Source organism: Scyliorhinus torazame, chromosome 19 (genome assembly GCF_047496885.1).
Source record: "Scyliorhinus torazame isolate Kashiwa2021f chromosome 19, sScyTor2.1, whole genome shotgun sequence".
Taxonomy (NCBI): Eukaryota; Metazoa; Chordata; class Chondrichthyes; order Carcharhiniformes; family Scyliorhinidae; genus Scyliorhinus; species Scyliorhinus torazame.
The window spans coordinates 78682865-78709715 of NC_092725.1; the positions used below are offsets into that span (position 1 = coordinate 78682865).

At 44.7% G+C, this 26851-nt stretch overlaps 1 protein-coding gene across 3 annotated transcripts in view; it reads left to right on the top strand.

The window, feature by feature from the left end:
- LOC140396245 (ELKS/Rab6-interacting/CAST family member 1-like) overlaps positions 1 to 26851 on the top strand; it is a 1343051-nt gene that overhangs the window by 118347 nt on the left and 1197853 nt on the right. For all 3 annotated transcript variants that reach the window (XM_072484589.1, XM_072484590.1, XM_072484591.1), the window contains exon 6: positions 5950 to 6117. In XM_072484589.1, the coding sequence (XP_072340690.1) occupies positions 5950 to 6117 (168 nt within the window). The remainder of the gene's footprint in view (positions 1 to 5949; positions 6118 to 26851) is intronic.

The window sequence follows — 26851 nt, forward strand, 5'->3', positions numbered from 1 at the left end:
TTGTATTTCATTTGCCACTTCATTGCCCACTCTCCTAGCTTGTCCAAGTCCTTCTGCAGCCTCCTATGGTTCCTCAATACTACATGTCCCTCTACAGATCTTTGTATCATCTGCAAACTTAGCAACAGTGCCTTCAGTACCTTCTTTCAGATCATTAATGTATATTGTTAAATGTTATGGTCCCAGCACAGACCCCTGAGGCACATCACTAGTCACCGGCTGCCATCCTGAAAAAGACTGTTTTATCCCCACTCTTTGCCTTCTGCCAGTCACCCAATCCTCTATCCATGTCAGGATCTTACCCTGAACGCCATGAGCTCTTAACTTACTTAACAGTCTCCTATGCGGCACCTTGTCAAAGGCCTTCTGGAAATCTAAATAAATCACGTCCACTGGTTCTCCTTTGCCTAACTTGCTTGTTACCTCCTCAAAGAGCTCTAACAGATTTGTCAGACACGACCTCCCTTTGACAAAGCCATGTTGACTCAGTCCTATTTTACCATGCACTTCCAAGTGCTTCGCGATCTCATCTTCAATAACAGACTCTAAAATTTTACCAATGACCGAAGTCAGGTTAACCGGCCTATAATTTCCCGTGTTCTGCCTCCCTCTCTTAAACAGTGGTGTTACATTAGCCACCTTCCAGTCCTCTGGGACCCTTTCTGCCTCCAGTGATTCCTGAAAGATCATCACTAATACCTCCACAATTTCCTCAGCTATCTCTTTTAGGACCCTGGGGTGTAGTCCATCCAGTCCAGGTGACTTAGCCACCTTCAGACCTTTCCCCAGAACCTTCTCCTTAGTAATTGTTGCTGCACTCACCTCTGCCCCCTAGTTCTCCTGGAGCTCTGGCATCCCATTTGTGTCTTCCACCATGAAGACTGATGCAAAGTAACTATTCAGTTCGTCTGCCATTTCTTTGTTTCCTATTATTACTTCTCCAGCCAAATTTTCTCCTGGTGCAATATCTACTTTTGCCCCCCTCTCAATTTTTATATATTGAAAAAATCTCTTCCTATCTTCCTTTATATTACTAGCTAGCTTGCACTTAATAACCCCCCAAAACAACTGCCATTGCTGTTCCACTATCTTCTCTGCTAGGCTCATTTTCCAATCTGGCCAGCCCCTCCCTCATGTCTTTGTAGTTACCTTTATTTAATTGTAATACCGTTACATCTGATTGCAGCTTCTCCCTCTGAAACTGCAGGGTAAATTCTATCATATTGTGGTCACTGCTCCCTAAGCGTTCCCTAATCAAGTCTGCCTCAGTACTCATCACCAATTCCAGAATTGCCTGTTCCCTAGTAGGCTGTCACAAGATGCTCTCTTAGACCATCTCTTAGACATTCCACAAATTCCATTTCTTGGGATCCACTACCAACCTGATTTTTCCAGTCCACTTGCATATTGAAGTCCCCCATGATTATTGTAATATTGCCTTTTCTATCTCCTGATTTATTTTCTGCCCCATATCCTGACTACTGCTGGGGGGCCTGTACATTCCCATCAGGGTCTTTTTATCTTTGCGATTCCTCAACTCTACCCACCGAGATTCTATGCCTTCTGATCCTATATCGCTCCTTGCTATCGATTTAACTTCATTCCTTCCTAATAATGCAACCCTGCCCCCTTTGCCCCTCTGACTGTCCTATCGATAGGACATATGTCCTTGGATATTTAGGTCCCAGCCCTGATCCGCTTGCAGCCACGTCTCTGTGATGCCCAAAACATCGTACCGGCCAATTTCAATGGGCGCAACAAGCTCATTTACCTTGTTCCGTATACTGCGTGCATTTAGGTACAACACCCTCAATGCTGCATTGGCCACCTCCCTTTTCGCACTCTCCTCAGTCACTGTACCACTTTTTGATTTTTGACTATGGCTTCTCTGCCTTACACTTTCCCCCTTACTGTTTTTTGTTTCTGCCCCCCCCCCCCCCCCCCCCCGAACATCGGTTCCCGTCCTGTCCGGATGGTCTGCACTGGCCCAACCTCCCCCAGAACCGTTTCCCCCTGTTTTTCGAATCGCTCCCTCTTGCACCATCTCTCGAGCCACGCATTGATCCTATCTATCCTGACATTCCTACTCTGACTAGCTCATGGCACTGGTAGCAATCCTGAGATTACTACCTTTGAGGTCCTACTTTTTAGTTTAACTTCTAACTCCCTGAATTCAGCTTGTAGAACTTCATCCCATTTTTTACCTATAACGTTGGTGTCTATGTGCACCACAACAGCTGGCTGTTCACCCTGCGGGCGCTCCGAGACATCTTTGACCCTTGCACCAAGGAGGCAACGTACCATCCTGGAGACTCGATTGCGTCCGCAGAACCGCCTGTTTATTCCCCTTACGATAGAGTCCCCTATCACTATAGCCCTGCTATTCTGGGCAGCACGGTAGCATTGTGGATAGCACAATTGCTTCACAGCTCCAGAGTCCCAGGTTCGATTCCGGCTTGGGTCTCTGCCTGTGCGGAGTCTGCACATCCTCCCCGTGTGTGCGTGGGTTTCCTCCGGGTGCTCCGGTTTCCTCCCACAGTCCAAAGATGTGCGGGTGAGGTGGATTGGCCGTGATAAATTGCCCTTCATGTCCAAAATTGCCCTTAGTGTTGGGTGGGGTTACTGGGTTGTGGGGATAGGGTGGAGGTGTTGACCTTGGGTAGGGTGCTCTTTCCAAGAGCCTGTGCAGACTCGATGGGCTGAATGGCCTCCTTCTGCGCTGTAAATTCTATGTAAATAACAGTCTATGTAAATTCTTCTTCCTGCCCTCCTGCGCAGCAGAGCCAGCCACGGTGCCATGAACCTGGCTGCTGCTGCTTTCCCCTGCTGCGTCATCTCCCTCAACAGTATCCAAAGCGGTATATCTGTTTTGAGGGAGATGACCGCAGGGGACAACTGCACTGCCTTCCTACTCTTGCTCTGGCTTTAGGTCACCCATATCTCCCTCAGTAATTTTCACCTGTGGTGTGACCAACTCGTTAAACGTGCTATCCACGGCGTCCTCAGCATTGCGGATGCTCCAAAGTGAGTCCATCCGCAGCTCCAGAGCCGTCAAGCAGGCTAACAGGAGCTACAACTGGACACACTTCTTACACGTAAAGGAGCCAGGGTCAGTGAATGTGCCCCGGAGCTCCCACATCGCACACGAGGAGCATGACATGGGTCTGGGATCTCCTGCCATGTCTTAAATCTTAGGTTAACTTATACAACTACAATTCCAAAAAACAAAATAATAAATAAGTAAATAAATGAATAGACAAATGAAAAGAAAAAAATGAAAAACTACTTGCCAGTCACTTACCAGGGATAAAAAGCTCCTCCTCCCCACCCAGCTTCAAATTCCCACCTAGCTTCAAACTCCCAAACTCACTCTTCGCTGTGCCTCACTCTGGCTGTGCCTTCTCTGGCTCACTGGGAGAACTCACTGGGAGCGAGTTTAAAGTTGCTCTTTTTAAATTGGCCTGAGTTGACCCCCCCCCCCCCCCCCCGCGCTTTTAGATCAAAGTAGCTTAAGGTGACTGACACTTAACTGCCAACCAGTTATGAGTGGGTGGGGCAGCCCCTTGTTAACCTTCACTGCACAATTCTAGATTAATTTAAATTCCTGAAATTTAAAAAGGAATAGTTTTACCGATTTAATTCCCACGTAGCTTCAAATTTCCAAACTCATTCTTCGTACATATCTTTGTTTTGCATAGGTGGGTGTCTGTTGCACTTGATGGGCTGCCTGCAACAGTAGAGTTCTAGATCAAAGGCATGATTCAAGAAATAAGTCTGCTTAAAGTATTACCTGATCACAATAGCATATATCCTGAATCTGAATTAGTCTCTTTGTTAATCGGTATGTATTATTTCAGAGGAGACTCTCAAATCCAAGCTGTTCAACATGACGGTACAAAAATTAAAACATCTTTTAAAATTGTTTATTTTAAGCTATCTACATTAACAAGTTTTCAAATTCAAACCTAATTTTTTTAATATGTAGATTTCCACAACTATTTAAAAATTGATTTGGAGTTTTTTCTCTTTCCGGTTTTGACCTTTTTTTGATTATTTGGAAAAGGGCGTCACCTGTTTCTTTGTTCAAATAGGATGTCATTAATGTGTGAGACTTCACAATGAATTCACAGGCTGTTTGATTGTGAGTACATTGCAGCTGAGTCTCATTTGTTCTTGTCTGATGTTCAAGTTGATAATTTTAGCAGAGATTTCTGGGTAGTGATCAGAAATAATAAACACTTACTTTAGTCCTCCATAATCCAGAGTCCAAATGCATTATGTTTAGTGTCAGCACAGTTGAGTGATATCACAAAAATTAAAAAGCCAAATTTCTTGTTAAGAGCATGCGAACCTTCGCCAGAGTTTCTACTGATCAGATGCTTTTAAGGTGAAGCTGGGTAATCACCTGAGTGAGAAGGACTAGATGGATATGCTGACAGTTAGATGAAGAGGAATGAGAAGGTTTGTATGGATGCTTATTGGCATAGATAAGTTGGGTTGAATGGTCTGTTTGTTGTGGATTCCAGTGTAAAATACAATGCTGCATTTTGGAATACATTGATGATAGGTTGGCAGTAATCTCCGTATTAATCTATGTACACATTTGGTCAACTGTGACTTTTATCTTGTAGTTTGTTGACAACTGTGCAAGATAGTTTAGCAATGGGGTCAATCAATAATATATTATGATCCCAGCCAGACCACAACAGTGGTTAGGTTATTGGACTGAAACCCTAATATTTTATAGTTTGTTGACAACTGTGCAAGAAAGTTTTGCAATGGGGTCAATCAATAATATATTATTATCCCAGCCAGACCGCAACAGTGGCTTGGTTATTGGACTGAAACACCAATATTTTATTTAAATTTTTTAACACAGTGAGGAAACAATGCTTTACTCCAGGAGTGATTGCACAAAGAAATAGGATTGTGGTATTTTAAAACTAAACTTTATTATGAACACAGTATTAAAATCTTTTAACATCACACCAGAAAATACCTCTTGAAAATACTACTCAATACAGTGAATACAATACCCTTTCTTGCTGTATTCTCACTTAGATAACAAGAAAATAAATTACCAATGGCACAGAAGAATACTTGCTTTACAGAGTTATTCTTTGAGAAAGAGATCTCTTGACAATGCTTTACAGAACAGATCTGACTCCCGTCCGAAGCCCTGCAGAAACTCTGGTTGAATGTCTTCAAAAACAGTTGTAACCCGTTTGGTTCAGCTCCGCCTCATCCTCAGACAAGACGGCACTGCTTTAAATATAGTTAATCTCTTTTAACTAACTGCCTTACATGGTCTTGGCTTCAGCTAGAATCACAATTGAAACTGAAAAATGCTGTCTCAAAAATGCTTGATGCTTTAGCTCCACCCAGTAATTACACCATCTCACAAAGCTCAAAACTAATTAACTCCCCAGAGAATCCCCTTAATCAAAACAAAATTGCATTAGCCCAAGATTTTATGATGCTTAATTGCACCTCAGACACCTAAAAGCTTTGTTGTTTTTCAAACCAAGATTCTTTTAAAACAGCAGTCAAAATATTCCAACCCAGGCTTTTAAAAACATGGCTGCAGCAGTCAAACACACTGTAATCCAGGCTTTTAACCCTTACTTCACCAAATACTTAGAATCCTATATCTAAAGTCCTACATTCATCACAAATGTTAACTTTCTGCTTGTTTTTTGAAATTCAACACTAAATTGGTCATTTTTCAAACTCGTGTTAAAATGAGAAGTTACAGATTTTGTGCTGTTACAGAAAAGTATTTGCAAAAAATTATACCTTTATGAAAAATATAACTGAGCAAAGTTTTATCTCTGATAATGTTCAAGTTTGATATTTTGGTATCTTTTGCAATCGGTTAAAATAACTTGAAAATGATGTCAGGAACTCACCTTCTAGTTTTTACAGTGAGCCATTGCTTTTGTTTGCCAGATTGATCAAGTGAAGCAGGAGCTTTCCAGAAAGGAAACTGACCTTCTTGCCTTGCAGACAAAACTTGAAATGCTGACAAACCAATTTTCAGACAGCAAACAACATGTGGAAGTGCTCAAAGAATCACTCACAGCAAAGGAACAGAGAGCTGCCATACTTCAGACAGAGGTAAAGTTACTGAAGTGAATTTTATGTACATGAAAGTTTGAAGACTTGGAATAAAGGAGTTTCTTTGTCCAAGATATTTTTCAATTTTGATTGAACAGGATTACTTGAGGCAATAATCTGCAAGTTGTTTTCAATCTTCATTAACTTTGTATGTATTTATATAATATATATGCATTTGTGTAATTAAAAATGTAGTGTGAAGTATACATCGCATGGACTTCGTAAATCTATAGCATGGATGATTGCATCAAATCAGCACTATCTGCAAACCATGTTGAAATAGAGGATCAGATTTTGATAAGAACCCTGCAAGTTAGATAAACATGAATTCACCGTCACAAATCCATGCTAGCGGTTATCCCAATCCCAGAAGGATAACTTGAAACAAGGTTTCTTAAGAGTGTTTTTTTTTAAATTTGGTATAATGTGTGGATAGAAATGCAAAACAGTGAGGGTAAAGTCCAGTCTTGTAACCGCTCAAATAAAAAAAGTTTATTAACATGTAAGAACTCACAACAGAGGCTACAATACAAAAACAAAGGCACACTCACTAAAACAATGGCTACACCCACACACCAAATTCTGGAATAAAGCCCGTTCCCATCTATCTATGTTGCTGAACTCTGAGAAATGTCCCTTGTCTCAAAAAAATCATCCCATTCGCTATAACTCTTAATAGCGAAATCTTGCAAATAGCTACCACCCATGAGTTATCTTTACGTTTAGAAAATCCTCCTCTGTTCAGCGTGGCTTTTCTCTTAGCTTTTCAAATCAGCTGCTTCTAGCTAGTGTGGAAGGGAAATTAACATAAACCAACTCCGAAGCATGCTGGAAAATGCTTGACTATAGTTCAACACTGCTTTTTAGCGAAAATAAGTAGGTAAGGTAACATAAATGAAATACTGCTTAGTATTCTGGTCTCGGCCTTATTATGATAACACATTGTCCTTGGAAAGATAACAAAATGTGTACTCAAGTTGTTTTTAGCCAAGGCCAAGAACATACGTACTACGTATTTCATCTTGTATACTTTCCAAGGTCTATTCAATATAAACATGCCTGTTTACTTCAAGCTGTTATTTCAGACTATAAAGATATGCATTCTTCAATCGAATCTCAGAGTGCAGTGTACTGGCTTTACAGCTAGAACACTCTCCCCCCGCAAATATATTTGTGTAAATAAATGTCCTTAAATCGAACCTCGAGGAATTTGTCTTTATTATGATTTCCACAACAATGGGGAAGATAGAAACGATAATTTGGGACAAAATTAATGGTTACTTGGGCAGATGCAGGTTAACTGAGAAAAGCTAGCCTGGATTTGTGACGGTGAATTCATGTTTATCTAACTTGCTGGAGTTTTTTGAAGAGGTAACCGAGAGGATTGGACTTTCAGAAGGCTTTTGATACAAAGTCACACAGCAGACTTATGAACAAAGTTATAGCTCATGGAATAAAGGGGATAGTAGCAACATGGATATAGAATTGGCTGAGTGGCCGAAAATGGAGGAGTGGTCAATAAGTGTTTTTAGGACTGTCTAAAGGTTCGTAGTGGAGTTCCCTTGGGGACCAGTTTTCAGACACTTCCTCTTCTGATGTACATTAATGGCCTATACCCTTGTGTACAGGGCATCATTTCAAAATTTGTGGATGATACAGAACTGGGCAGACTAGTAGCAGATCAAACTCGATGCAGAGAAGTGTGAAGTGATTCACCTTGGTAGGAAGAACGAGGAAATACTGTATGAAACAAAGAGTAGAATTCTATTGGGGATGCGGAGCAGAAGTAAATGGTGTATGGATGTGTGTGTGTATAAATCATTTCAAGATGGCTGGGCAGGTTGAGAGTGTGGTAAAATTCTAGGCTTGATGAATCGGGGCAGTGTGTAAAAGCAAGCAAATTATGTTAAACCTACATAGAACACTGGTTCAGCCTCAACTGGAGTATTGCATCCAGTTCTGGACGCCACACTTTAGGAAAGATGTTGAGGTGTGTTGAAATCTACCATACCATAGTCTCGTATACTTTTAACTCAGTAGAAATTTAAGCTACACGTCTTGGGTGCGAAATGAAATCTTTTATTGTGTCTATTGATTGAGAGTTTAAAATGTTCTTGTGATTACAAATCAACTGTTCTCAAGAAAGCCCCTGCAGAAGGCTTTAAGAGATATAATTAACTTAGTGGTTTACAAACAAATTTAATTTTCAAAATACAGTAATGGTTTCTTGCTCAAAGCAAAACAGCTTGCGCAGACTTTAAGCGTTAGAGTGGAAATATGAAAATATGAAATAAGGATAGCAAGTAGTTAGGTAAAAGATATGGAGTGATCCTGGATGAAAATAGCTGCCCGGATCTCTGTTTTTAAGGAAAATGTTATCAGTCTGACTCCATCTGTCCCTACCCTTGTAATGTGCTGATTGGCTTGGATGAGTCTCAAATGTATTTGATTGGATGGTTAGTTGTCAATCATTAATGTGCATGAATATATTGCATCTTTGAATGTTTGTTGTGTATTGGAATGTGATTTACACTTTTAATCAGCTCTGGTTTCTACTGGTTTTTTGCTATCCGCACATTTTGGACAATGACAGATTCATTTTATCCATGTTAACTTATTGTGACTTTCATTGAATTGTTTCATTCTCTTCAAGTTAGACCGTAGTTGTTGCAAATGTTTCTTTCATTATTGCAAGCTGTACAATTTATAATCTGAAATTATGTTTGCAGTCTTATGATGGAGTTCATTTTAAAAAGTAAATTTTGACATGGGCTTTTGTATTTAAATTAAAATGGCTAAATCAATGACCCTTTTACCTATCAGAAATAGCTGGTTCCCTTCAAGGTGTCCGAGGGAGTGCAGAAAAGATACTGCGAATAGTTCCAGCGATGAGGATCATCGGTTACATAGATAAATTGGTGAGGTTGGGACAGTTTTTCATTGACGGAGAGGGGATTGAGAGGAGATATGTTGGAGGTATTCAAAATTAAGAACGGTCTGGACATAGTGGATAGGGTAAAACTATTTCCATTGATAGAAGGATCAAGAACAAGACGGCACAGATTTAAGGTAATTGGCAACAGCAACAAAGGAAACATGAGGGGGGGGGAAATCTTTTCATGCAGTGAATGATTAGGATCTAGAATGCACTGCTGGAGTGTCTGGTTGTGGCAGGTTCAGACGAAGCATTCAAGAGGAAATTGGATTATCTGGAAAGGAAGAATACTCAAAGTTACAAGGAGAAGGTGGGGAAGTGGCACCAGTTAAGTTGCTTGTATGGAGAACTGGCACAGCTATTGAAGCACCAGACGGCCTCCTGTGTGGAAATTATTGTGATTCTGAGATCACAGTCCTAAATGGCCAACTCTTTACTCTGTGACTGTGACCCAGTGTTCTACATTCCATAGCCAGGCAGGGGAAAGGTTTTCTCAGCATTTACATCGTCAACTCCTTAATTTTATATTTTAATTGTATAATTTCTCATTATTCATGACTTAATGGAATGTAGACCTAATCTTCTCAATCTTGCCTCAGAGGATAAAGCCCTCATCCCAGGAACCAGTTTACTGAATCTTTGTTGCACTTTGTCCTTGCTTTAGATAAAGAGACCAAAACTGCACAAAGTTCTCAAAGTATGGCCTCACCAATGTCATGTATAATTAGAATATATCCTAATTCCTTTGCAATGAAGGCTAACATATCATTTGTTCTCCAAATTGCTTGTGGTTTGCTACATTTGCAAATTAATTCCTATGATTCACGTATGAGAAAACCCGTGTTCCTCTGAATGCCCACATTTCCCAATTTCTTGCCATTTGAAAAAATATATTTTTATTTTTCCTACCAAAATGGTTAACTTCACAGTTTGCCACATTGTATTCCATCTTCCATGTTCTTCTCTCTTCACTCAACTAGTCTTTATTCCTTTTCAGCCTCTTTGTGTCCTCATCACTGCTCACTTGCCAATTAACCTGTTTTTATCAGCAAGCTTGGATACAAGCAGTCGGTTTTCTCATCAAAGTCATGAATGCAGATTGTAAATAGCTGAGACCAAAGTACTGATCCTTGTGGTACTCTGCTAGTTATAGCCTTCAGGGCTAAGGGGCGGGATTCTCTCAGCCCGGGGCCAGGCCGGAGAATCCCCGCAACTGGCGCAAATCGCGCCACGCTGCCCTGACGCCGGCACTCGATTCTCTGCTGCCCCATTGATCGGGGACAACCTGGCCTCTCTGGTTGGGAGCCTCATTTCTTCTGCGCCAGCCCCTGTAGTCCTGCGTCATGTTGCGTCGGGGTCGGGGCCGGCGCGTTGAAGGGATCAGCAGCTTGAGCGGCGTGAACCGCTCCAGTGCCGTGCTGGCCCCTTTTGCGGGCCAGAATAAGTTGTCGGGTCGGCCCGTTCACGCTGTCGTAAAACGTGACGGCATTTACGATGGCGTGGACACTCTGCCCGGGGAATTAGAGAATCCGGCCCAAGATGTCCCATTCATTCCTGTTCTCTGCTTTCTCTTCATTAAGCCAGTTAAACCAGCTAATAGATTATACTTAATCCCATGAGTTCTAATTCATGGCAATAACCTCTTGTGTGGCATCTTATCATATGTTTTTTTTTTGACAATCCAAATGCATTACATCTATTAGTTTCCCTGTTACCATCCTCCAAAAATTCTCACTGTCATAAATCACTCTGCTTAATAATATGATTTTCTAAGTGCCCTCATCACATTCTTAATAATAGATTGTAGCATTTTGTCTCCGACTGATGCCAAGTTAATTGGCCTTTAGTCCCCTATTTCCTCTCAACCTTTTTAAAAAGGTAGGAAATGCTTACAACCTTCCAATCTTTGGGAACTGCTCTAGAATCAAAATAATTCTGGAGTAGTGCAGTGCCATAAATCAGTGAGAGAAGCTAGAATTAGGAAAAATAGAGCAGGGTAACAAATCAGCGTGCAAAAGCAAGAACTTGTAGGTGCAAAGTGAAACTTGCAGGAACTAATCAGAGCCTGTGTTCAGAAACCAAAATCAAGGTGACATGACAAGGAAGCAAGGAGGTGATTGGCTGATGAGTTTTTCTTATTCTTATCTAAACTAGGGAATAAGAACATTTATTGAAATAAGAATATAAGCACACACCAGGCTTTATGCATTAATTCAAATTTAATTCAGAAAGTAATGAGTTAATTAAAACACAATAAAGAGTGGGGGCGAGAAGTATATGTGCTAAATTAAAGGCAAAGGAACACCCAAGAGAGAAAGGTAGCAGTAAGGGAAATGGCCATCAGAACATGGCAGGAAGGGGCAGTACATACAAATTTAAATGTGCAACTGCATAAAAGGCCACGGTTTTCAAAAATAGTCAAAAGGCAGTCCAAGACTAGTGGCTTAAACTTAAAGAAAGGCAACTACAAGGGTATGAGGCCAAGAGATGGCTGACATGAATTGGGAAATTAATTCAAGGAGTAGGTCAGTAGAAATGCAGTGCCAGACATTTAAGGAGATATTTTATAATACTCTCAAAAATAGATGTCAGTGAGAAAGATGGACTTTAGGTGATGAACGTATCACCAACAGCTATGTAAGGAAGTTGAGGATAGCATAATTTAAAAGCAGCGTGCAATTCTGTGAAGTTTAGTGGTGGGAAGATTTGACAGAATTTCGAACCAGCAGAGTGACTAAAAATGAACGCAAGTAGGAGAGCAAACTGGTTAGAAATATAGAAGTATTTAAAAAGAAAAAGAGTAACTAAAGTGAATGTGGGTTAGCTAGAGAGACAGCCTGGGGAATTAATAATGGGAAATAAAGAAATGGCAAAAGCGTTGAACAGATATTGTGTCAGACTTCACTGTAAAAGATCTAAAATCCCAGAAATATTTGCAAATCAAGAGGTGAAAGGAAGGGAGAAACATAAAACAATTCTAGCTGCCGGAGAAAGGGTACTGAGGAAACTATTAGAACCAAAAGCTGTCAAGATCCCAGGTCCTGATGGACTTCATTCTTGTGTCTTAAAAGAAGTGTGCAGATGGTGGATGCATTTATTTATGATTTTCCAAAGATCGCCAGATTCAAGAATGGTCCCATCAAGGGTGGCGCAGTGGTTCGCGTTGGGACTGTGGCGCAGAGGATGCGGATTTGAATCCCGGCCCTGGGTCAATGTCCGTGTGGAGTTTGCACATTCTCCCCATGCCTGTGTGGGTTTCACCCCCACAACCCAAAGATGTGCAGGTTAGGTGGATTGGCAACGCTGAATTGCCCCTTAATTGGAAAAAAATAATGAGTACTCTAAATTTACATTAAAAAAAAAGAATGGTCCCATCAGATTGGAAAATAGCAAATGGAACTCCTCTCTTCAAGAAAGTAGGAAGGACTTCCGGGTGCGGCGATGACCAGCTAAGTCGCACGTTTCGGCAGCTCCCGTTGGAACGGAATTTTGGGCTCTTAATAGGAGCCCCAACGGCAATTTAAACGGCCAAAAACACTGTGCGGTAAACCAGAAGGGAATCCTCCCGGACATGCATGGATAAGGGAGAGGATAGCGGCCGGATTGCGGAGGATCCTCTGGAGCAGCGGCAAGGAAGGCAAGCTCAAAGCAAGATGGCGTCGGAAGGTGGCCTCAGATGGGCGAAGAAAACTCGGAGCTGTAGGTGGGAGAACGCGGTGATCCGCGTATACCAGGATTGGAGTGCGGAGGTGGCGAGAAGGAGGGCAAGTTTTAATCGGACTAAGGCGGTGCTTCACAAAAAGAAGATCCAGTTTGGAATGTTACAACCGGCGAGATTGTGGGTCACACACCAAGGGAAGCACCACTACTTTGAGACGGCAGAAGAGGCGTGGACATTCATTGTGGACGAGAAGCTGGAATAGTCTGGCGAGAGAAAGAACTTTTGGGACAAAGTGGTGGGGTGATTATGTGGGGCGAGGAAAAAGGGGGGGGGGATGATTTTTCAATTTGTTAATCCTGCGATCCTGTAACTTTTCTCTCTTCCCCATGTTGGGGGGGGGGGAGCAGTATGAGGAACTGTGGGTGCCGGCCATTAGGGGCGGGGCTGAGTGGGAAACGCGGGCTTTGTTCCCGCGCTATGGTAATTATGGCGGGAACAGGGACGCAGGAAGGAGGGGGCCTCGCACAGTGAGGGCCGAGGACAAAGGGGGGGAAGCCGAGGTCAGCCAGAGTTCGCTGACTTCTGGGAGCAACATGGGGGTGCAACTACGCTAGAAAGGGATCTGGGGGAGGGGGGGTTAACTGGGTTGCTGCTGCTAAGGAGAAGGGGGAGCTGTTATGGGATGGGGTGGTCGAGGCGGGAGGGTGCCGTCGGGGGGATACACAGGCGCGTGGGAACCGGGCGAGGAGCTGGGTTAAAAAAGGGGATGGCTAGTCGACAAGGGATGGGGGTCAAGAGCCCCCCAACCCGGCTGATCACGTGGAACGTCAGAGGGCTGAACGGGCCGATTAAAAGGGCATGGGTACTCGCACACCTAAAGAAATTAAAGGCAGATGTGGTTATGTTGCAGGAGACGCATCTGAAACTGATAGACCAGGTCAGACTACGTAAAGGATGGGTGGGGCAGGTGTTTCATTCGGGTTTGGATGCGAAGAACAGGGGGGTGGCTATCTTGGTGGGGAAACGGGTACTGTTTGAGGCAAAGACCATAGTGGCGGATAGTGGGGGTAGATATGTGATGGTGAGTGGCAGATTGCAAGGGGAGGCGGTGGTTCTGGTGAACGAATACGCCCCGAACTGGGATGATGCAAATTTTATGAGGCGTATGTTGGGACGTATCCCGGACCTAGAGGCGGGAAAGTTGGTAATGGGGGGAGATTTCAACATGGTGCTTGATCCAGGGCTGGACCGATCGAGGTCCAGGACCGGGAGGAGGCCGGCAGCGGCCAGGGTGCTCAAGGACTTCATGGAGCAGATGGGAGGGGTAGACCCCTGGAGATTTAGTAGGCCTAGGAGTAAGGAGTTCTAATTTTTCTCCCATGTTCATAAAGTATACTCACGGATAGACTTTTTTGTCTTGGGAAGGGCACTGATTCCGAAGGTGACAGGGACGGAATATACGGCCATAGCTATTTCGGACCACGCTCCACATTGGGTAGACCTGGAGGTAGGAGAGGAAAAAGAACAGCACCCACTCTGGATAATGGATATGGGCTTATTGGCGGATGAGAGGGTATGTTTAAGGATGAGGGGGTGCATCGAAAGGTACTTGGAGCTTAATGACAATGGAGAGGTTCAGGTGGGAGTGGTCTGGGAAGCGTTGAAGGCGGTGGTTAGAGGGGAACTGATATCCATAAGGGCACATAAAGGGAAGCAAGAGGGTAAAGAAAGGGAGCGATTGCTGAAATAACTTTTGAGGGTTGACAGGCAATATGCGGAGGCACCGGAGGAGGGACTGTACAGGGAAAGACAAAGGCTACATGTGGAATTTGACCTGCTGACCACGGGTAAGGCAGAGGCACAGTGGAGGAGGGCACAGGGTGTACAGTATGAGTATGGAGAGAAGGCGAGTCGGCTACTGGCCCACCAATTGAGGAAGAGGGGAGCAGCGAGGGAGATAGGTGGGGTGAGAGATGAGGATGGAGAGATGGAACGGGGAGTGGAGAGAGTGAACGGGGTGTTCAAGGCATTTTATGAGAGGTTATATAAGGCTCAGCCTCCGGAAGGGAAGGAGGGAATGATGTGTTTCTTGGATCAGCTGGAATTCACTAAGGTGGAGGAGCAGGAGAGGGCGGGACTGGGAGCACAGATTGAGATGGAGGAGGTGGTAAAAGGGATTTGGAGCATGCAGGCGGGGAAGGCCCCGGGACCGGACGGATTCCCGGTGGAATTTTATAGGAAGTATATGGACTTACTGGCCCCGCTTTTGACGAGAACCTTTAATGAGGCTAGGGAAAGGGGGCAGCTGCCCCCGACTATGTCGGAGGCAACGATATCGCTCCTTTTGAAGAAGGAAAAAGACCCGCTGCAGTGTGGGTCTTACAGGCCCATTTCCCTATTAAATGTAGATGCTAAGCTCCTGGCCAAGGTGATGGCGACGAGGATAGAGGACTGTGTCCCGGGGGTGGTCCACGAGGATCAAACTGGGTTCGTTAAGGGGAGACAGCTGAACACGAAAATACGGAGGTTGCTAGGGGTAATGATGATGCCCCCACCAGAGGGGGAGGCGGAGATAGTGGTGGCGATGGACGCCGAGAAAGCATTCGACAGAGTGGAGTGGGATTATCTGTGGGAGGTGCTGAGGAGATTTGGTTTTGGAGAAGGGTATATCGGATGGGTACAGCTGCTGTATAGGGCCCCGGTGGCGAGCGTGGTCGCGAACAGACAGAGGTCTGATTACTTCCGCCTTCATAGAGGGACGAGGCAGGGGTGTCCCCTGTCTCCGTTACTGTTTGCATTGGCGATTGAGCCCCTGGCCATAGCACAGAGGGGCTCCAGGAAGTGGAGGGGAGTGCTCAGGGGAGGAGAAGAACACCGGGTATCCTTGTATGCAGATGATTTATTGCTGTATGTTGCGGACCCAGTGGAGGGGATGCCTGAGATAATGCAGACACTCGGGGAGTTTGGGGAATTTTCGGGGTACAAATTGAATATGGGTAAGAGTGAGTTGTTTGTGGTGCTTCCGGGGGAGCCGAGCAGGGCAATAGATGACTTACCGCTGAGGAAGGTAACAAGAGATTTCCGGTACTCAGGGATTCAGATAGCCAGGAGTTGGGGAACCTTACATAGGCTTAATTTAACAAGATTGGTGGAACAGATGGAGGAGGATTTTAAGAGATGGGACATGGTGCCCCTGTCACTGGTGGGTAGGGTGCAGGCGGTCAAAATGGTAGTCCTCCCGAGATTCCCCTTTGTGTTTCAGTGCCTTCCGGTGATGGTCACGAAGGCTTTTTTCAAGAGAATTGAGAAAAGTGTTCTGAGTTTTGTGTGGGCCGGGAAGACCCCGAGAGTGAGGAGGGGGTTCTTGCAGTGTAGCAGGGATAGGGGGGGGGCTGGCACTACCGAGCCGAAGTGAATACTATTGGGCCGCCAATATCTCAATGGTGTGTAAGTGGATGGGAGATGGGGAGGGAGCGGCGTGGAAGAGATTGGAGATGGCGTCCTGCAAAGGAACCAGCCTACAAGCAATGGTGACGGCGCTGTTGCCGTTCTCCCCGAAGAAATACACCACAAGTCCAGTGGTGGTGGCAACACTAAAAATTGGGGGTCTGTGGAGATGACATAGGGGAAGGACTGGAGCCTCGGTGCGGTCCCCGATAAGAAATAACCATAGGTTTGTCCCGGGGAGAATGGATGGGGGATTTGGAGCATGGCAGAGAGCTGGGGTTGTGCAATTGAGAGATCTGTTCGTAGATGGGACGTTTGCGAGTCTGGGAGCGCTGACGGAAAAATATGGGTTGCCCCAAGGGAATGAATTTCGATACATGCAACTGAGGGCTTTTGCGAGGCAGCAGGTGAGGGAATTCCCGCAGCTCCCGATGCAGGAGATTGAGTGATTTCAGGGACATGGGTGGGGGATGGTAGGGTGTCGGATATATACAGGGAAATGAGGGAAATGAGGGACGAGGGGGAGATCATGGTGGATGAGCTGAAGGGGAAATGGGAAGAAGAGCTGGGGGAAGAGATTGAGGAGGGGCTGTGGGCTGATGCCCTATGTAGGGTAAACTCGTCGTCCTCGTGTGCCAGGCTAAGCCTGATACAATTCAAGGTTTTACACAGGGCACATATGACCGGAGCAAGGCTCAGTAAATTTTTCGGGGTAGAGGATAGGTGTGGGAGATGCTCGAGAAGCCCAGCAAACCACCCTCCACATGTTTTGGTCATGCCCGGCACTGCAGGGGTTCTGGGTGGGGGTGGCAAAGGTGCTTTCGAAGGTGGTGGGGGTCCGGGTCGAGCCAGGCTGGGGCTTGGCTATATTTGGGGTTGCAGAAGAGCTGGGAGTGCAGGAGGCGAGAGAGGCTGATGTTTTGGCCTTTGCGTCCCTAGTAGCCCGGCGAAGGATATTGCTTATGTGGAAGGAAGCCAAACCCCCGGGTGTGGAGACCTGGATAAATGACATGGCAGGGTTTATAAAACTAGAACGGATAAAGTTCGCACTAAGGGGTTCGGCTCAAGGGTTCACCAGGCGGTGGCAACCGTTCATTGACTACCTCGCAGAACGATAAAGGAAATGGGAAGGTAGCAGCAGCAACCCAGGGGGGAGGGCCTGGGCGGGTCCTCAGGGTTGTTTGTGTAGAGATATTTGTACCAGGTTAGGTATATTGGATTGTTCGATTTTATTTTTGGAGAGTTATTATTTTTGATATGGCAGTTGCCATTTAGTTTATATATTATTTACTTATTTGTTAAAATGGCCACTGTTATTTATACTGTTTTATTGTCGAAAAAAGGAAAACCTTTGTATTGTTTTGTTTGGCCAAAAAATTTTGAATAAAATATATATTTTTTTTAAAAAGTAGGAAGATGGAAAGCAAGTATCTACATGCCAGTTAGCCTAGCATCTGTCACAAAGAAAATACTAGAATCCGTTATCAAGAAGACTATAAAAGCGGACTTGGATAGTGATACAATCAGGCAGAGTCAACGTGGTTTTCTGAAAGTGAAATCATGTTTAACTAATTTATCAGAGTTCATTGAGGAAATAACTGGATAAAGGGGAATCTCCAGATGTGGTGTACTTGAATTTTCAAAAGGCATTTGATGAGGTGCCACATCAAAGCTTACTTGACAAGGTAAGATTGATGGTGCAGGGGTAACAGATTAACATGGATAGAGGATTGGTTAGGTAACAGGAAGCAAAGATCAAAGATAAATGAGTGATTTTTGGGTTGGCAAGAAGAATAAAGAAGTGGTAAATTATTTAAATGTAGAGAGATTAGAGAATGTGTTGGTACAAAGGGTGTCCTGGTACATCAATTGCAGAATTAGTGTGCAGGTGCAGCAAGTGATTCAGAAGACAAATGGAATGCTGTTGTTTATTGCAAGGGAAATAGAATATAAAATGTGGGAAATTGCTCGATATTGCAAAGGGAGTTTATGAGACCAGATTTGTGTACAGTACAGGTCTCTTTACTGAGGGTATAATTGCATTAACCATCATTCCTTGAGGTTCAATGACATAATTTCACGGAATAACTCATCATTAATATCCTGGGGCTTACGTGACCAGAAAATTAACTGGATCAGTCATATAAATACTGTGGCTGCAAGAACAGATCAAAGGCCAGGAATTCTGTGTTGTGTATCTCACTACCTGAATCCTCAAAGCCTGTTCACCAGCTACGAGGCACAAGTAATGATGGAATACTCTCCACTTTCCTTACATGAGTGCAGCTCTAATAATACTCGAGCAGCTCAACACCATCCAGAGCAAAGGATCATGCTTGATTGGCACCCCATTCACTATCTATTTCCTCCCCCCAACATCGGTGTACAGTGTAGCCTTATGTACCATACAAGATGCACTGCAGTAACCTGCCAAGTCTCCTTTGACAGTAGCTTCTAAACCCACAACCTTTACCTTCTTGAAGAAAAGGGCAGCACACTGAAGGGAACATCAACTGCAATTTCACCTTCAAGTCACACACTATCGTTGTTTATTCACTGTCATTGCATTAAAATCCAAAAAACTTATACCATAACAACACCATAGGTGTACCTATACTATTTGACTGCAGAGGCTGAAGAAGGTGGCTTGACGTCAACTCCTCAGGGGCAATTATGGATGGACAACAAATGCTGGCTTTGCCAGCGACATTCACATTTGAAAACCTGGGCAATTCCTCCCACCCACCGCCCCATATTTTAGGGAAACATTCAATATAGGCCAAGACTTGTGGCTCATTAATGATCGTCACCATATCTGGCTAAACCACATCGAAGTGTTACACGATTCCTTCCCAAATGCCAAAGCTATCTGCTAGGGTGGCATGGTAGCACAGTGATTAGCACTGTTGCTTCACAACGCCAGGGTCCTAGATTCAATTGCCAGCTTGGATCACTGTCTGTGTGAGTCTGCACGTTCTCTCCTTGTCTGCTCCGGTTTCCTCCCACAAGTCCCGAAAGATGTCCTTGTTAGGTGAATTCGATATTCTGAATTCTCTCTCAATGTTATCGAACAGGCACTGGAGTGCGGCGACTAGAGGATTTTCACAGTAACTTCATTGCAGTGTTAATGTAAGCCTACTTGTGACAATAATAAAGATTATTATTATACTCTGAGACAAGAAATGTTTGTGGGCTAGGCATATATGGCAAGGCAAGACTTAAATAAAGATATAGTAATAGGAAAATGCATACCGGTTTGTGAATTATTTACAACATTTGAAGAAAGTAACCTGAAGATAAGTTATAGGCACCTGGACAAGGGGCAAAATATTTCAGAGCTATTGAGAGAAAATTAGTGTAAGTTAATCTAGCACCCGCACTTGTTGAATGAAAACAAAATACAGTGTGTGCAGAAAATTTAAATTTAAAACTGAAAATGCCGGAAATACTCAGCAAATTGGGCAACATCTCTGGAGGGAGTGACAGTTCATGCTTCAGATAGAATACCTTTCGTCTGAGCTTGAATAATTTGGAGATCTAACCACTCTAAACAAGTAAAGGAGGAGGAGCAAGGAACACAAGGGAAGATCTGTGAGAAGGGTAAAAATTGGGGGTGATTGAATGATGAGGGACAATTATACAAGGCGTAAAGTTGTATTAATGGGACAGGTGAAGCCAAAAATTGGTCTAGGGGATTATATATGGCAACAGCGGAACCACTACTAGCATCTACTGTCAGAAAAAAATGAGTAATCTGAAATTGTTGAAATTAATGAGTCTGAAAGATTGCCAAGTGCCTCATTAAAAGTTGAGGTACTGTTCTTTAAGGTTCCATTGAGCTTCATTAGAACCATGTTGAAGTGTAAAAGATAATAGTTAGAATGAGATGGAGAATGAAAATGCTATGTTGCTGAAATGTTTTTGAAATTCATTTCCGTATGTACTTTGTTTTTCCGCAATGGTTGAATAGTTTATGGGCCAGTAAGAACAAGGAAATCAATGATGTGATTTTGTTTCTTCTGAAATTGGGAGTGAGAATGATATGCTTCCTGATAGGTGCACGTGTTGAATATTAATTTTCTTTTGGGAATTTTTTTGTTTTTTACTTTGTGCATTTGTACTATATTGACAGCCTTCTGCCTCATGAGACGGTGTTGAACTTTGTTAAGCATTGCCTGGTGTGGCTCAGAAGCCCTACTTTGGCATGGAGTCTCTTCTACATTTCTTGCAGAGGAAGTGTGTGCAGACAAGATGAAGGACTTCTTTGTGCTTTGAGCCCTTTTTCCAGCCAGCTTTACGTTTCTGCTCACCTCTTCCAATGCCCCTCCAAGCATTGAGCTTCCAGAGAGTCATGGCAGTCAACAACAGTCCCCCGGTTGTCACTGCCAATGTTTGCTTTCTTCATACAGTTGTCCTTGTAGCAGAGATATAAACACTCAGGAGGTTTTGCCCAATGGCCAGTTCACTGTACAGGTCTTTGGATTATATGGCTGTCATCCAATTAATTAATGTAGCCAAACCAGCACAGGCGGCGTTGGCTTAGTAATGAGTGTATGCTGAAAGAATAAGCGTTCTCCACCACCTTTGAGTTGGTGACGTTGTCCTGCCATGGATGTGTCTGAGACAGGGAAGGCTTTTTCTCTTGCCTCACATATGTCATCAAGGCCCCATCTCTGTAGAGGAGTGTGCTGAAGACACAGGCTCGATAGAGTCACCTCCGTCAGGTCAGACTGTTCAGGAAGAACAAAGAAAAGTACAGCACAGGACTAGGCCCTTCAGCCCTCCAAGCCTGCGCCGACCATGCTGCCCTTTTAACCTAAAACCTTCTACACTGAGGTCCGTACCCCTCTCTTCCCATCCTATTCATATATTTGTCAAGACTTCACTATTGTACCTGTTTCCACCACCTCCTCCGGCAGTGAGTTCCAGACACCCTCTACCCTCTGTGTAAAAAAACTTCCCTTGGACATCTCCTCTAAACTTTGCCCCTCGCACCTTAAATCTATGTCCCTTAGTAATTGACTCTTCCACCCTGGGAAAAAGCTTCTGACTATCTACTCTGTCTATGCACCTCATAATTTTGTAGACTTCTATCAGGTCGCCCCTCAACCTCCATTCTTCCAGTGAGAACAAACCGAGTTTATCCTACCACTCCTCATAGCTAATGCCCTGATGGTTTGTGTTGTTTCACACGCACTCAGCTCGGCCATAACATGCACCTTTTGGAATTCATTTTTACTACAGGAATATCACAGTGAAGTTCTATGCCACTAGAGTGTGCTGTGATACAATTTCTATTTAAATTTCACACAAATATACTTCGCTTCAAAGGTGCATTCACAATCAGTTGGTATTTTGGTGTAATTTAACACCTTCCTTTTGAGTTTTTGATTCAAAATCTCAGCCGGTCTCAGAAATCGGGACTGGACTTGATACTTTTCTATAGGCGTAACTCTTAAAAGTTCAAAGTAGAGGTTCTGTTGCCTGAGCAATGTGCGCAATTTACGAAGATGGAATCAGCAGTATTTAATTTAATCAAATTATGTGATACTATTCCAACAAAAACAATTAGATTGTAGAAAAAGAATAGAGGAGCAGGAGTAGGCCATTTGTCCCTTCGAGCCTGCTCCATCATTCATCACGCTCATGACTGATCATCCAATTCAGTAACCTGTTCCCGCTTTTGCCACATCCTTTGATCCTTTATCCCCTAGAGCAATAACTAACTCCTTCTTGAAAACATACACTGTTTTGGCCTCAACTACCTTCTGTGGTCATGAATTCCACAGCTCACTATTCTCTGGATGAAGAAATTCCTCATGTCAGTTCAAAATGGTTTACCCGTATCCTTAGATGTGACCCCTGGTTCGGGACTCTCCCACCATTGGGAACATCCTTTCCTGTCTTGTCCTATTAGAATTTTATAGGTTTCTATGAGATCGCTCCACTCATTCTTCTAAACTCCAACGAATATGATCCTAACCGACTTAATCTCTCCTCATCAGTCAGTCCAGCCAGACCAGAAATCAGTCTGGTAAACCTTCACTGCACTCGCTCTATAGCAGGACTATCCTTCCTCAGATAACTGCACACAAAACTGCACACAATATTCCAGGTGTGGTCTCATCAAATCCTTGTATAATTGCAACAAGACATCCCTGTTCCTGTACTCGAATCCCCTTGCTATGAAAGCCAAAATGATAGTCGATAATTCTCAATACCGGGGCCCCGCAATGCTGCATACTTAGCCCCCTAGTATACTCCCTATATACACACACGACTGTGTGGCAAAATTTGGCTCCAACTCCATCTACAGGTTTTCATATGCCAACAAAGCATTTAAAAAAGGGTAGATGTCATGCTATGCAGACATATAGACAATGATAAACAGACAGGCACAGACAGGCAGCTAATGAACACAGAACAGGACATGACCAATGAGCAGGCAGGACACTCGGGTGGTATCTCATGATAAAAGGCACGATGCACTCAAACACCGCCTCTTTCCACTGATAAACATCTACAGAGTGAGTCAGGGTGTATGTACAGTATCACACCTCCAGCACGTGGCTAAGAGCTAGTCTGGTTCAGTCAGACAGAGTAACCACACTTAGGTTAGCAGAGAGTTGAACTCATAGAGAACTGTGCTAACTGTGCTACTGGTTCAATAAATCAGATTGAACTAATGTCAAGGTCTGGACTATTTTTTGGTTAAAGCTGCATCCAGTTCCAGCCTGTGTTATCCCAGAGTACATAACACGGCAGGTCGGACCTCAAAAACGATGAGTCAGAGTACAGGTGGGTGATAGACAACTTAATGGTGTGGTGTACCGACAATAATCTCTCCCTCAACGTCAGCAAAACTGAAGAGCTGGTCATTGACTTCAGGAAGCAAAGTATCGTACACACACCTGTCTGTATCAGTGGTGCTGAGGTGTGGATGGTTGACAGCTTCAAATTCCTAGATGGGCACATCACCAACAATCTGTCCTGGTCCAACCACGTCAACGCTACGACCAAGAAATCTGGAAACTAAGGAAATTCGGCATGTCCACTTTGATTCTTCCCAATTTTTACAAATGCACCTAGAAAGCATCCCATCTGGCTGCATCAGCCTGGTATGGCAACTGCTCAGCGCAAGACCGTAAGAAACTACAGAGTCTTATGAAAACCTTAATAAAAATTATTTGTAAAAAAAAAAAGAAACTACAGAGTCGTGAACACAGCCAAGTCCGTCACACAAACACGCCCATGTGTTGACTCTGTGTATACCTCCCACTGCCTTGGCAAGCAGGCAGCATAATCAAAGATCCCTCACACCCGGGTTATTCTCTCTTCCAACTTCTTCCATTGGGCAGAAAATACAAAAGTCTGAGAACACAGACTAACAGGTTCAAAAACAGCTTCTTCCCCACTATTAACAGACTCCTTAATGATCCTCTTATGACTGAACTGATCTCTTCACACACCTTCCCTACTGAATGGTACTACACACCGCATGCTCACCTGATACCTGTGCCTATGTATTTACATTGTTTTTATGTATGTCATATGTTTCTTTCATGTATGGTATGATCTGTCTGGACTGTACGTAGAATAATACTTTTCCCTGTACCTCGGTACACTTGGCAATAAATCAAATCAAATCCAATCCAACATACCATTTGCTGCCTTTGCTGCTTGCTGCACCTGCATGCTTACTTTCAAAAACTGGTGTACAAGGGCACCCAGACCTTGTTACACATTCCCCTCTATTGCCATTCAGATAATCTGCCTTCCTGCTTTTACTACCAAAGTGGATAACCTCACATTTATCCACCTTATACTGCATCTTCCATGTATTTTCCCACTCACTCAACTTGTCCAAATCACACTGTCTCTCTGCATCCTCCTCATAGCTCACCCCCACACCCAGCTTTGTGCCACTTGCAATTTTGGAGATATTACATTAATTCCCTCTAAATAAGTGTTTTTAAAAAAATAAAAAAAATTCCGGGGCATGCTTTTGGCAACCAGCCAACATTTGCGAAACACGCTGGCCGGCCGTCGTGACCCACGCTGGCTAACCTTTGTGAAACACACCATGTTTGCTTACCTTTTAATGTGAAAGGGGTACCTTGCTTTGTCCTCACTATCTTACTTGAATTCTGTTCAAAGGAACAGAGGGTAATGTGCATCAGGTGCAGACTTCAACCAGTTCCTATGTGCTGTCTTCATCTTTATGACAACGAAAACGCTAACCTCACACATGTAAGTCATCATGAAGTGTAATAGCAACAAAATGGGTGTTTTACTCAGCACTGGATACTCCTGTAAGATGCTACACCAAATGCTGACAACCTTGAGGGCTTTAGGTGTGTTTTTAATGTGGTATTACAAGTCAGCTACAGCAGCGTCGTCTTTTAAAAAATATATATATTTATTAAAGTTTTTTAACACTATTTTTCTCCCTTACAAACAATAACCCCCCCCCGTAACAAAATAACAAGAGATCGCACTGAGCAAGATATATACATGGCAAAATGATATATTTACATAGCTTTGTACACTGGCTCTCTCCCGCACGCGCCAGTTTCCCCAACCCTTCATGTTATCTCTTGGTCATCCACCCTCCCAGGCAGTCCCCCATTCTCTCTTTTCCCCCCCCCCCCACCCTGGTTGCTGCTGCTGCTGACCGACCTTCCTCTAACGCTCCGCGAGATAGTCCAGGAACGGTTGCCACCGCCTGTAGAACCCCTGCGCAGACCCTCTCAAGGCAAACTTAATCCTCTCCAGTTTTATGAACCCAGCCATGTCTTTATCCAGGCCTCCACGCTGGGGGGCTTCACCTCCTTCCACATTAGCAAGATCCTTCGCCGGGCTACTAGGGATGCAAAGGCCAGAATGCCGGCCTCTTTCGCCTCCTGCACTCCCGGCTCGTCCACTACTCCAAATATTGCTAGCCCCCAGATTGGCTTGACTCGGACTTTCACCACCTGAGATATTGCTCCCACCACTCCTCTCCAGAACCCCTCCAGTGCCGGGCATGACCAAAACATATGGACATGGTTGGCCGGGCTCCCTGAGCACCTTCCACATCTGACCTCTACCCCAAAGAACCTACTCAACCTCGCTCCCGTCAAGTGCGCTCTGTGGACCACCTTTAATTGTATCAGGCTGAGCCTGGCACACGAGGAGGAGGAATTAACCCTACCTAGGGCATCAGCCCACAGACCTTCCTCGATCTCCTCCCACAGCTCCTCCTCCCATTTACCCTTCAGGTCCTCTACCAGCGCTTCCCCCTCTTCTTTCTTCTCCTGGTATATTGCCGACACCTTGCCCTCCCCGACCCATACACCCGAGATCACACTGTCTTGAATTTCTTGTGCCGGGAGCAATGGGAATTCCCTGACCTGTCGCCTCACCAAAGCCCTCACCTGCATATATCTAAAGGCATTTCCCGGGGGTAACTCCAACTTCTCCTCCAGTGCCCCTGGGCTCGCAAACGTCCCATCAATGAACAGGTCCCCCATTCTTCTAATCCCCACCCGATGCCAGCTCTGGAACCCCCTGTCCATCTTCCCCGGGACAAGCCGGTGGTTACCCCTGAGCGGGGACCACACCGATGCTCCCATTGCACCCCTGTGCTGTCTCCACTGGCCCCAGATCCTTCGCGTTGCCGCCACCACCGGGCTCGTGGTATACTTCGACGGCGAGAGCGGCAGCGGTGCCGTCACCAAAGCCCCCAGGCTCGTTCCTTTACAGGACGCCATCTCCATCCTCTTCCATGCCGCCCCCTCTCCCTCCATAACCCACTTGCGGATCATCGCCCCATTTGCTGCCCAGTAGTAGCTCCCTAGGTTTGGCAGCGCCAACCCTCCTCGGTCCTTACTGCGTTCCAGGAACCCTCTCCTTACCCTCGGGGTCTTATTCGCCCACACAAACCCCATAATACTCCTACTTACTCTCTTAAAAAAGGCCTTGGTGATCACAATGGGAAGGCACTGAAACACAAACAGAAACCTCGGAAGGACCACCATTTTGACCGACTGCACTCTACCCGCCAGCGAGAGCGGTAACATGACCCATCTTTTGAAGTCCTCCTCCATTTGCTCCACCAACCTCGTCAGATTCAATTTATGTAGGGCCCCCCAGCTCCTGGCTATCTGGATCCCCAGATACCGAAAGCTCCCCTCCGCCCTCCTCAGCGGTAGGTCCCCTATCCCTCTTTCTTGGACCCCTGCCTGTAATACAAAGAGCTCACTCTTCCCTACATTGAGCTTATAGCCCGAAAACTCCCCAAACTCCCTTAGAGTCTGCATGACCTCCATCATCCCCTCCATTGGAACTGCCACGTACAGCAGCAGGTCATCCGCATATAGCGACACCCGATGCTCTTCTCCCCCTCGGACCACCCCCCTCCATTTATTAGACTCCCTCAATGACATGGCCAATGGTTCGATCGCCAATGCAAACAACAGGGGGGACAGGGGGCACCCCTGCCTCGTCCCTCGGTACAGTCGAAAGCAGTCCGACCTCCGCCGGCTCGTCACTACACTCGCCACCGGGGCTCTGTAAAGGAGCTTCACCCAACTGATAAACCCTCCCCCGAACCCAAACCTACGCAGCACCTCCCAGAGGTACTCCCACTCTACTCGATCAAAGGCCTTCTCCGCGTCCATAGCTGCTACTATCTCCGCCTCTCCCTCCTC